The sequence below is a fragment of the Prunus dulcis genome, chromosome 7, assembly GCF_902201215.1.
Source record: "Prunus dulcis chromosome 7, ALMONDv2, whole genome shotgun sequence".
Lineage (NCBI taxonomy): Eukaryota > Viridiplantae > Streptophyta > Magnoliopsida > Rosales > Rosaceae > Prunus > Prunus dulcis.
Genome location: NC_047656.1, coordinates 8,816,341 through 8,828,276, shown reverse-complemented (window position 1 = coordinate 8,828,276; position 11,936 = coordinate 8,816,341). Strand labels below are relative to the sequence as shown.

Genomic DNA, 11,936 nt, shown 5'->3' with positions numbered 1-11,936 from the left:
TGACATCCAATTGAGGTAAATGTGGTCCAAACCACAATTCCAGAGTTAGGATCAATGCTGGATCGGTTGGATAGGCTATACTTGTTCAATGGAGCTCAATTTTTGATATGTTGTTGTCGACACACCCATTGAAACAAGTTTCATGAAGAACTTCACCACATCCGGACAACGGAGTATGGTGATCCATAGCTAGGAATTTAACCTACGAAAATGAGCAAAAATAGAATTTATATCCAATAACGCATTTTTAGCTCAATTTCATTCTAACCAAGGTAAAATCTATAAAAACACAAAAATGAAGTAAAATCCTATAAAATGTCAAGAACAAACTCAAAATATTAGGTGAATGACATGATAAATCATGTATAAACATGAATCCAACAACTGACTGAAACCGTGTGGCTGAGATGGTGGATTGGTTGCTGCGTATTGTTGTGACGATGGGGGTTTGGAGGTGCTTGGGTCATCGGTGGTTGTGGATGGCACTTGTTTGGCTCGCACTTGGGTCGGGACTGTTTAGTCCTCCATTTCCAAGGGGCTTTTACTAAGAACACCTAAGGAGGTATTTTTGGTGAGGCCAATATTAACAGTCCCACTTAAAACTAGAACCAAGTGAAAACCAACATGAGATAAAAATTTCAATTGTTTGAGGCATATACATCGGTTTCTAAGAAAACCATGGTGAAACATGTCCCTTATCTCGATAATTTCTAAAAACTGAAATTATTTCAATACTTATTCCAGATAAGTGAACCCATATGCTATGAATTAATTTCAATTGTTTCACTGTGGTTTAGGCGCATGTTTACTAACTTGGAACATATAAATGCTATAAACACTACGTGGAGTGAGGAACATATACATGTCACTTCAATTTTGTTCACCACAGGCACAGGAACCCAAAAAAAAGGTTCATTAATTATTATTTTTTCCTTTTTTTAGTTTGGCCATTACAAAATTTTATGTTACTTTCTTGAGAAAGAGAGTTTATACTAGTTTAAGATGTAGTCGACATGACCAAGATCTAAGATAATACAAAAATAATAATTATATTATGTTCTTGGAGAAATGTGGGAGCATAAATAACATTATAATGTTATACAAATTTATTATTTACTTTCAATCAATTCCAAGTCAGGGCCTTCTCATCAAGCATGCCAAAATTTGAAATGTTGATTGTAGGGCTGCAGCTATGAAATGCTGATTGGATCACTAATGATACAATCCAAACCAAACAAAACACAAACCAGAAACAAGAAAGAAAACATTGTAGAAGAAACTTGCAGACAGATGATGTAGAATAGCAGTTGCAGAGCACTGACGATCATCCGTCACTTGCAGGAATTAATAGGCACCCCAAGTTTACTGGTTGCCAAAGGAAAGGCAAGATCAGCCATGGTTCTGTTGAGAGGGTGCATACAGTACAAGTGAAATACGAGAATAGATGTTGATTCTGCTGATCTCCAAAGCTATGAATTTGAACATATGAAATCCTACAGCTTCCAAGCACCTTCATTCTTTTCTTGATACAGTACGAAAAGCAATGTGAGAGGGAGAGAAAGAAAAGCAATATCTCAAATGTTTCAAGGAACCAATGGAACTTGGCAACACTTGTAATGAACATATAGGTAACTGAAGCACTCGCAAATATTTGAATCTTGAAAGGCAAGTGCACAGGAAGGATTCATCAATGTCTATTCTGTCTGCTGTTATAGTCCGCACTTTGTTCAACTTTTGCAAGGTTGTTGAAACATTTTGGCCAGCTTCCAAAAATGTCAAATGTCTAACATTTTCAGATATGTCTTTGGTGTTTGCAGACTTCACTGTAAAACACTCACCCTGTGCAACTGATTGTACAAGATTATGAATAAGATCATGCATATCAAATCGGTAGAAAATATCAAGATCAATAACGTTTTGAAAGAAGGATCTCGCCCATAAATCCTTAAAATATAGCTCTCTGATATCTTCCAACTCCATATTCCCATGAACACAGTACTGATCAAGGATTCCCTGTGCCATCCAATATCTGATCAAATCATAACTATTAAATTCAATCCTATCCTTTTGAAGATGGGAACAGTATGCAAGACATTGTCTCAAATGAGGAGGCAATTGGGTATAACTCAATCTCAAAGCAGGTAAAATGTGACTAGCACCTTCCCATTCTAATTTCCATATCTCAGAATCCCTCACCAATTTCCATTCCCGTTCATCAGTCTTTGAGTATAAGTTGACTCCCTAAAGTTTTCACTGCCAATGGAACCCCTCTGCACTTTTTAACAATATCCTTGCCCATTTCAAAGAGGTTAGGATAGTCTTTATCACGTCCCTCTTTAAAAGCAAATTCTACAAACAAAGACAAACAATCCTCGAAAGGAAGAAATTGTAAATTAATGTTTGTTGGAATGGTACCCATCATCTCAGCAACCGAGGTATTTCTAGTCATCACTAAAATCTTACTTCCTGACTTGGTTCCCTCTATCAATAAATCTCTCAACTCACTCCATTTAATACGATCCTCATTCCAAACATCATCCAAAACAAGCAAAAATTTCTTATCCTTTAAAGCATGACGTAGCCTTCCTTGCAACTGATCCAGACTCAATTTATCACTCATCTCTGTATCTGATGCAGAACTAAGAATCATCTTTATCAATCTAGTAATTTCAAAGTCCACTGAAACAGACACCCACATCCTCTTTTCGAAATGCCCAACGACCCTTTCATCATCGTACACCAACTTGGCAAGCGTGGTCTTCCCTAAACCTCCAATCCCCACTATAGGAATAACAGAGACATTCCCATTCCCACTTTGATTATCATCACCTTGTTCGATCAAGAGATTTATAATTTGTTTCTTCTCAGACTCTCTACCAATAACCTTTGAAGCACGAACGAAGGAGTGGGTCACATTCACTCTTTCATGATGATCACCACCACCTCCATGATGATCAATACTAGTGAGAGAATCAAATATAGCCTTATTGGACTTGAGCTCATCTAACCTCTCTCTAATCTCCTTGATTTCATGACCTACTCTCAAACGGAATGCAATTGGATTAGAACGAGAGAAGAAACGGCGTACCTTTCCAGTTGTGCCATGAAATGTTTCCACCACTTCCCTCCGCAAAGATTCGCACTCAAACTCATCCAACAAATCCTCAGCATCGAGAAATACATGTTTAAGCTGTCTTAGCCAACTGCGTATCTGCTGGTTATGAGCTTGCTTCTGTTCGGCATCCAAGAGGACATCTTTGATGGTGGACATTGTGTGCTGAAGCTTTTTCAGATCAGCTTTAACGCCCCATGCCAAGCGGATCTGCTCATAAGCAAAGGACCCGAGCTTTTCAATGAGTTTGGTTGCCAAAGGAAAGGCAAGATCAGCCATGGTTCTATTGAGTGGTGCATACAAAATACAATTTACAATACAAGAGCTTTTCAATGGCTGATGCTTTCCTCCCAAGTGACTGAGCTTGCTATGCCTTCACATTGACTTATAGTCAACACGTGGTGGGTCGATACTTGGTACAATTATTATAAAAGACAAGCTGAGGGTGTTGGGTACAATAACTTTATACACATGGGTACAATTATTATAAAAGATAAGCTGAGGGTGATGGGCACCCTTTGGCATCTAAATTTACTTTCCGTACTCGAGAAATAGCACAAATTTTAAAGAAACATCAATGTATTAAAAGAGAAAAAATATAATTAACTTACCAGAAAAACAGTAGTACAGATAAATTTTTCCCAGCAAATCTAAGCACAAGCGATCATTACTGCATGATCTTAAGCGTATAAAAAGAAAATCTTAAACAATCTAATGACCATCAGTTGCAGTAGTAGTGCTTTTCCTGCCAGGGTTTCAGCTCTGCGTTAAACGGTCAATGGGAGGCACAGAGTTGAGTGGTTTTGCATATCCATATCCAACCGCCATGCCAAAAGAAACACCTTCACCAATATCATCAAACAAGAAATCGAAGACTGGCAGAAGCTCATCAAGCAAGTACAGATTCTCCATTATCATTGTTGTACATTGGCAGATATTGAGACCAAAACCATATTGAGTCAAGGACCACATTTGAAGATGCACGAATCAGTTTGACTTATCATCTTGTCCAGGCTAGAAAATGAATCTGAAGTTGTGCTTTATATTGATGGTCAAATACCAATAATTGGTAGTTAGTGTAGCTTTCATGTTATACCAGGCAAGGCCTCTTGACAAGTTTGCATGAGCAACTTAGTGCCATGAAACACAAAGCATAAAACTTGTACATGTGAAATGATGTTCATATTGCACAACCTGCAGTTTCAAGATGGAAGACATGAAGTAGCAAACTTATTCTGTCTAGAGAGAGAGAGCACTTATATCAATACCGACTAGTTTCAAGTATGTATTATTCACATGAAAGATATCTCCACAATGGCAAAAAAATTAAAGAATGTGTGAAAACTCATAATGAGAAAAGGAGAGAACGAACCTTAGAGTTGTCATGTTAGCAATCATTTTCATCAGAGAAGTTGTCATCACTATCTTGCTCATAAATCTGGTATTCTTCATCACTCGTATATGCAGCTTGTATTCTATCACCCCCTGCTTCAGGAGATGGAAAACTACCAAAAAGCTCCTGTAAATGGGTTCTTGAGATATTCTCCATGTTAAGATCTAAGAAACATATAGGAAATCTACAAGAATTTGCAGAGCTTAGAACAATCCTTCAATTGAAAGCATTAATTGGTCACAAAATTCTCTCTTCACAAGACTAAGTTTATTTTGCTTTACCTTTAGTAAAATCGGGGAATATCATTGCCGAAAACAAAAACAAAAAATCACATGAATGCTTAATTATTCTACAATCAACTAACAGCCATTGCTGATTTACTGCATTGCCGCAAAGGATGGGTAAAGAAGTCCCAAAAATAATTCACTTCTTGATTCAAATCACGCACAAAGAAAAAATATACACTGGATTGTTATGGGTATAAGGATACATGAATGTGACTGTAGAGAAATTTCACCATCCTCAGCCTACGAACAAGTAAACATGATATAAGTCAACAAAAGGAGGCAGGCCTCATAATTTACTGTAACAGTAAATGTCATGAAACCAAAAATAGAGAAAAACAGTGATCCAATAGATAACCAGTTGAAGAGAAATTAATTAAGTACCACATCAAGTCCATCATCTGTATCTAATGCCTCTTCACAATTATTAACCCCAATTTCATCTTTCTCCTCTTCCTCAACATTGTTGGGTTCCTCAACATCTTCATATCCTATAAGTTGTAGATAAACGTAGTCAATAAATTCCTCCAAGTTCATTTCCAATAATCCAACAAAAAAAGCAAGTCCTATTTGTATTATCGCAAAAAGATGTTATAATGTTTCCAGTGAAAAAATAAATAAATAAGTGTTGCAAATAGCTGTGCCAATCAAAGCAATGAAATTTGAGTACACAAATAAGTAATCAAATCCTACTTCAGACCATTAAAATCATTTGGAACATACCACGAAAAATCAAAAAACAGATCAGAGAACAAGTCCTTTGAACAAGCAAGATGCTAGAAAAGAAGCATGGATGAACAGATTTGAGGGTGGCTTTCTGTTAAGTACAATTCCATGCATTTAGGGGTATTTTAGGAGAAGTCGTTGTAGCTCAACCTTACTAGAAAAGAAACACTCCAGAAGTGTCTTATTTGAAGTGGATAAGTGCTTTGAAAGTTCAAATGAAACACCTTTTCTTTTTTATAATTAGAAACATTGTATTGATAAAAAGAAGGATAAGCAATCCTCCTTATGAAATGCAGACAGAAAAAATCAGACTCCTTAGAGTCGAATGATGTGAAACAAAACAAGAAAACAAAGCTAAAAAACACACTCTTAATTATATATTAAGAGAAAAAAAACTATTAAAAGAACTTGAGAGTCGACAAATGTGGTTTTATTTTTATACCTGCTTTGGCCTGTGGGTGTACCACTTCATCACGCATTAATTTGTCATTACTACTCATCTTCTTGGACTTTTTGAAGCTTTCAGTAGCAGCTTTTAGCAAGGGCTCTGCACCAGGTTCTGGGAATACAGATAGGAACCTCACTTTAACACAATCTTTCAAGTTTTCAAGCATGTTATATGAAAACCATCCTGTCTCAGACTGCAAACATATAAGCTAAATGTCACCAACCAAAACCAACGCTAGCAAAAACTGAAACAAATAGAAATTGTCAAAGATTAGTACCGCTAAAAGTTCAGTCTACTACTAACTTCATTAACATACATATTCCTATTAAATTCTACTCTTGCAAGCTATCATTTTCTACATCCTCATTTCAGTATTTAAGGCACTCAAGCATGTAGTACATACTCAATTCTTCTATCACCAACTGTTCTTACTCAGCTTCCTCAATTCAGTAATGAGAAATTCATACATGTCATCTTTGAAATATGGAATTTGATGCCAAAAGGACAAAAAAAAAAAAAAAAAAAAAAAAAAGGAACGCTAAGTTATCATACAGATCTTTGTTTTTAGCTTCCAGTAGATGTAATGGAATACGCAAACAGATTGTAAACACCGCTTATTTCAAGAAACTCACAGAGCAAGTTGTCTGGGCTGGAGGTTTTCTTATCTGTTCTTGAATGTAATCATCACCAAGTTCAAATAGTTGCAATGTTGTATGGCACTTGTAAGGAAACACTCGAAATGCACAAATATCCTCCCACCTATGCTTTAGTCTGCAAGACACCCCAAAAGAAAACGGACAAAAACCAATTATTTCTATAGAAAAAATATTATTTACATTGACAATTGGAAATTAGAAAGTTTTGATGTTCAAAGCTAGAATAAGGATCGATAATTAAAAGGGAAAAAAAAAAATCTAATTGCACAGTCCACGATAAGTATCCTCCAAATAATGCTTGAAAATCAAATACATAAGTTTGAATATATATACCCAAAACTAAAAAAGGAAAATTTTAGAAGTGTGACATGAACTTAAACACCAGATGTTAAATCTTGGAAAAAATTTACGGAAGATGTCATCCTAATCTTCCAAAATCCTTAATCTGTTAACTGATGTTAACTCCAGCAAAAAAATCTCATCGTGGGGGTGGACTGGTGGTCGGCTCTCTTCTTTCGTTTTTTTTTTTTTTTTTTTTTTTTTTTTTTTTGCTTTTTTCCTGAAATCTTATTTAGTGACCAATTGAAAATTGTGTATAAGTCAGGTGGCATTTCCAAAATTTTATTCCCAACTAAAAACTATGAACTGTACAGAGCTAAGATGATTTATTTTTCCCAACAACCAGTTTCTGGACAACTCTGTCAGAACTAAGCATTGCTTTCTTAATGAGCTGAATTCAATGGAAAGTATTGAAGGTCCTTAATGAACTAAAAGAGCAAGAAAAAGGCCAATAAATTTGACTACATCCTGCAGGGTGTCAGTATGTTGATTGTTCTCTCTTTCTATTAATTGTTACAGTAGATTGCAAATCTGAAGCAAAAATAAAAAACCAAAAGGAAGACTTTGAAGAGAAACTTACTGATTGGCTGAATTAGCATCACAGTAACTCTGTAATGGTGGTCTGACTCGAAAATCAATTTTCTGAAATCTGCTAATGAAGACATTAATGTAAGCAAAAATGAAGATATAACATCCATAAACGTGTTAGTTAAAATGTGCACTTGACAGTGATTGTGTGAGCTTGCACATATAAACTAACTCATCGTCGTTAAAAGACATGAAATGAAAGGCAAGAAATTATTTCCCGTGACAAAATGGAAATTTTTAGAATAGTTTTATGCACACAGAAAACATAAAATTATATGCAAAAGAGAAACAAAAGTGGACAGATACTGAATACTATATATGTGCAAGACCTTGTTCTAAAATACTCACATTCGAGAATCAGGATCCTTGCGAGGATCATATCCTTTTTTTATCCAGAACCTGAGAAATGGTCCACGTGAAAAGTAGTATGCGACTCTAGAAAGAAGCCTGCAAGAACAGATTGACTTCAACCAACAGAACAAAGACTGAGAATAGAATGTAAAGGCTTATAAGGAGACAACCTTCTGAGTAGATGATCTGAAAAGTTGAAGCCCTTATCAACCAAGCGTTCAAGTAGCGAATCCTTTGGCCATACAGGCCGCTCATCAAACAGATGAGACACGGCCATCTGTGACTCCCACTGATCTGAGCCTAGGGGTATATATTCCTCCCAATTCGTTCTCTTAGGAATCTGTAAGAATGTTAAGAACTACAGATACAAAACTTTGCAAAAACTTTGTTAAGATTCGAGTCTTTATAATATTCATTAATTTGATCGTAGGATTCTGATCTAAGTACTCACTTTTAGGGACCTTATTTAGTCTCATTCCCACTTATGTCCTATCATAAGTAAAACAATCAAATCTCAAATTAAACCATAATTAGGTCTAAAAAGAATATCACAAAAGCTAACATGAGGCAGTGAGTTCCAAAGACTCAATTAATGTACATACTTATTTTTACGCTATGCTAGATGAGTGCCATTCCTGCCCAATTAGTGCTCGGAATACATTTAAAATTGACATTGCAATCCAAGCAGCTAGAATAATCACAATGGAGCCGCACTCCCTAGATTTCTTTCCCCCCACCCCCAAAAAAAACCACCCCCCAAAATTTTTAAATTAAATAAATATGAAGAAAAGATAACATGGAAAACTTAGAAAAACCCTCAGCAATGGGTAAGAACTAGATTACTAAAATAAACAAAGGATATCACTGATTCCAAAGTCAATTGCAAGAACTGGCTCCATATCCATCTAGACAAATAAAAATATCAAATGTCAGTTTGAACACCATGCACCTAGTTAACATCTCAAAGAATAAGCTGAAACATGATAAAAGGTACTTATCCAAGAGAACACTAAGTTCTCAATTCAAAATTATATCTATTGAAGCATTGATATACATTTCACAAATAAGAAACGATCATCAAAATGAAAAAACTGATAAAAGTAACACTGATAACTAAGACATAAAAAATGAAAATCAATACGTATAAGGGGAACCTTTCACTTTTGATGCCATAGTTAAAACCCTAAAGTCTAAAATGACATCTCAAAAATAAAATATCTATAACACCTATCTCCCTATCAAACTTTTGAGGCTGACATATCAATGTGGTTGTTTTCAAGACCTTCAGCTTCCATTGGTTCAACAACTTTGTAATACACATCTTCTATCAATAAAAGCCAGATAAGTACAAATATCATAGCTTTAGCATGCATATTTAAAAACAACACATAGTTATTTGCGTCAGAAAAATTACAACGTAATTTAATCAATAATAAGATTCACCTCCCATTGATGTTGCACAGGTTCTTCTTGATTCTTTTTTGCACTCAATGTCACTGATGGTTTCAACCTAACAGATAATAATACTGATTAATATTAGCACGAGAAACAAAAAATGGATCATTCACCTGAAACCATCCAATAACTTTCAAGTCTTTTAATAGAAAACAAAGGGTTTTTTTATACAAGGAAGTGGAATACAAAGCAGATGGGCTGAACCCCATCTAATCAAGGCCTACAAGGCTCAACAACACACAATCAACACATAGCTCCCATCCAATCAAGATGAAATCCACTAAAGGGAATATCACCAGATATGTTTAGACAAAGATGCCCAAATATACCTAACTTTGAGTAGTAATGAAGATAGAAACAGAACTAAAACAACAGTTAATATCTGAAGGAAAATTCCAGTAACAGGAAAATAATTAGATCCAGTATAACAATATAAAAGCTGCTAGAGCGTCTTACACTAAATTATCGGGCACATCCTTAGGTGCAAAGAGTTGGGGTAGCAGAATCATCGCATCCTCCTGGTCAATATCCATAAGACCACCCTTATCTACAAATAGATAGATAAATAATATAAAATAAATCAACTAATTTGGTAAAGTAAAGAAAAAAAAAGTTCTGAATATATCGAAGCTATAAAAACACAGATAATGAAATATAGTTACTTTACCAGAGTGTGGATCCTTAATTTCGATCCAATTTCTCTTTTTCTTCCGTGCAACATCAGCATGAACAGGAACAACATGCTGGTAGTCAACCATTCCTTTAAAATGTCAAAAGAGGAACAGAAAAACCAGGTGAAGATCAGTTTTGAAATTGTAAGGAAAATTCATGAGAAGAAACAGGTGTCAGTGCAAGCAGGGCCACTCTAACCATCAAAGTGATAAGCCTCTGGTACACGAGCAACAATATCAAAATGTACTCGATCATTTTCAGGTATCTGCACTTCATCTTGTTTGCTGGCAAGTAATTCACTTTGGGGTTGAGTTTGTCCAGCATTAGACTTGGTTTTGGATATTTTAAGCAACAAATTGTTGCAAGGACGAAGGTCTCCAAAGGCAGGATGTGAATATGGTTCTTGGTGCCGGAAATGAAGCTCCAGCCTGTTTGACTGTGAACTATGAGCCTGCAAATGATAGTACCAAGCCACGACTGAGCAGAACATTGATTGAACATCTCTCTTCAATATGGTGAGAATGAGATTTGGTTAAACATATAAGAGTCAATCTAAATCAGGCTCATCTTAATCAGGCTTGTGAGGTTCCTTGAAATTCCATTGTAATATTATTTAAAGTGAAAAATCCATTAATGCTACAATATCATTAATTCAATTCAACGTTGAGAAACTACACACACAATTGATATTTAAGATAGCAACTTGACACACCTTACGAATTCCTTGGGTCCCACCAAGTGTCTCAATGGCACGGGACACGGATGAAGGATAACCAGGATAGTGGATGGCAAAAACTTCACTGCTAGGGAGAAACCCGGTGGTGGTGCTGCCATCTTTTACGACTCCCATTGCAAAATGATAGTATTGCTATTGTAGTTGCAAACCAAGCCAATGTAGTAGACTCTAACTCGCTGAAATAAACATACAATGGAAACAAAACCCAAACCCAACCCAAGTAAGAAAACCGCACAAATTCAGTTTTCTAATAATCCAGCAAATATTTGTCAAATTGACCCACCACTAAAACTTCATGCTTGATGCTTATCAGCATTTTTCTTTTTCTTTTGGTAGTTCATCACCTAAGTTGCACCATTACGGATACAGTACGAAGATACGATATGTATCCGGCCGTATCGGATACGCGCATACCCCAAAATTATGGCGTATCGGTGCAACAGAGGTTTTCATCACAGTACCACTTTGCTCTCTTCTTTTTTGTTTTTTGTTTTTTTCCTGTGGTGTTCTACTGTTGTTCAACACAGTACAAAAACTCGGTATATTTTGTATGCCTTAGTTGGTTCTGTATTCTATGGTTTCATGATTTTATGTATGACTTCGTGATTTTTTCTTTGCGTTTTGAATTTTTTAATTAGCAGGAGGCCTCTAGCTTACTACCCAGATTCAAATAACTATAATTTACAGAAAGAATTTCAGAGATAAAAAAGACTAGTACCTCGGCACTGGCAGCCAGCAGTCGACGTTGTGTGAGTCTAGCGAGGCTGAGAGAAATTCGTTTACGGATCACGCGGCAGCAGGTGGTGGTTGCGGTTAGGGTTTAAGGAGGAATTGGGGGTGAGAATTAGAAATTTTGGGGTTATTTTGGAGGGAAGGGAAGTCGGGCTGGCTGGCTTGGGAGAAAGGCTGAAGAAAAGTTCTTTTTTTCTTTTTTTTCTTTTTTTTTTTTTTTAAATGCGTTTTATTTTTCTTACAAGGTTGCAGACTGGTTGGGGCATTCTGTCGAGCACCTGGTGTCTCTCAAGGATTACCTGCTGTAGTATCTGTTGCTTAACGAAGTATACTTCATTACTAAAATTCATTGGGTATTTTCATATTGATATTTCAGTATTCAACTTTGAAACCTGTTATTAAGTTTCAGGACTCAATTCAAGAAAGTGAATGCTTCATAAGATT

At 35.9% G+C, this 11,936-nt stretch overlaps 1 protein-coding gene and 1 pseudogene across 2 annotated transcripts; both read right to left on the bottom strand.

Annotated features, from left to right (window-relative positions):
* Positions 1-1,512: 1,512 nt before the first annotated feature.
* LOC117635321 lies at positions 1,513-3,486 on the bottom strand (annotated as a pseudogene).
* A 185-nt stretch (positions 3,487-3,671) lies between these two features.
* Positions 3,672-11,806, bottom strand: LOC117634593 (general transcription factor 3C polypeptide 5-like). Of its 2 annotated transcripts, none has more exons than XM_034368755.1 (16): positions 11,479-11,806; positions 10,737-10,936; positions 10,223-10,475; positions 10,020-10,112; positions 9,809-9,899; positions 9,341-9,407; positions 8,760-8,802; positions 8,068-8,239; positions 7,895-7,993; positions 7,539-7,610; positions 6,596-6,734; positions 5,958-6,156; positions 5,174-5,280; positions 4,996-5,032; positions 4,485-4,669; positions 3,672-4,306 (listed from the first exon to the last, which is right to left on the bottom strand). In XM_034368755.1, the coding sequence occupies exons 2-15, from the start codon at positions 10,872-10,874 to the stop codon at positions 4,500-4,502; spliced, it is 1,680 nt and encodes a 559-aa protein (XP_034224646.1). In that variant the 5' UTR covers positions 10,875-10,936; positions 11,479-11,806; the 3' UTR covers positions 3,672-4,306; positions 4,485-4,499. The 2 variants fall into 2 exon arrangements, with proteins under 2 accessions (XP_034224646.1, XP_034224647.1); XM_034368756.1 differs by having other exon boundaries at positions 7,539-7,607; positions 11,479-11,803.
* Between the last annotated feature and the right edge of the window lie 130 nt (positions 11,807-11,936).

Bases quoted from the DNA above. Each gene is read 5' to 3' on its own strand.
- LOC117634593 (XM_034368755.1), bottom strand. From the start codon at position 10,874: ATGGGAGTCGTAAAAGATGGCAGCACCACCACCGGGTTTCTCCCTAGC. The intron at 8,240-8,759 runs ATATCCTTTGTT...TAACATTCTTAC, and splicing joins AATTGACTTTGGAATCAGTG to AGATTCCTAAGAGAACGAAT. The intron at 7,994-8,067 runs GTTGTCTCCTTA...CTGTTCTTGCAG, and splicing joins TCAGATCATCTACTCAGAAG to GCTTCTTTCTAGAGTCGCAT.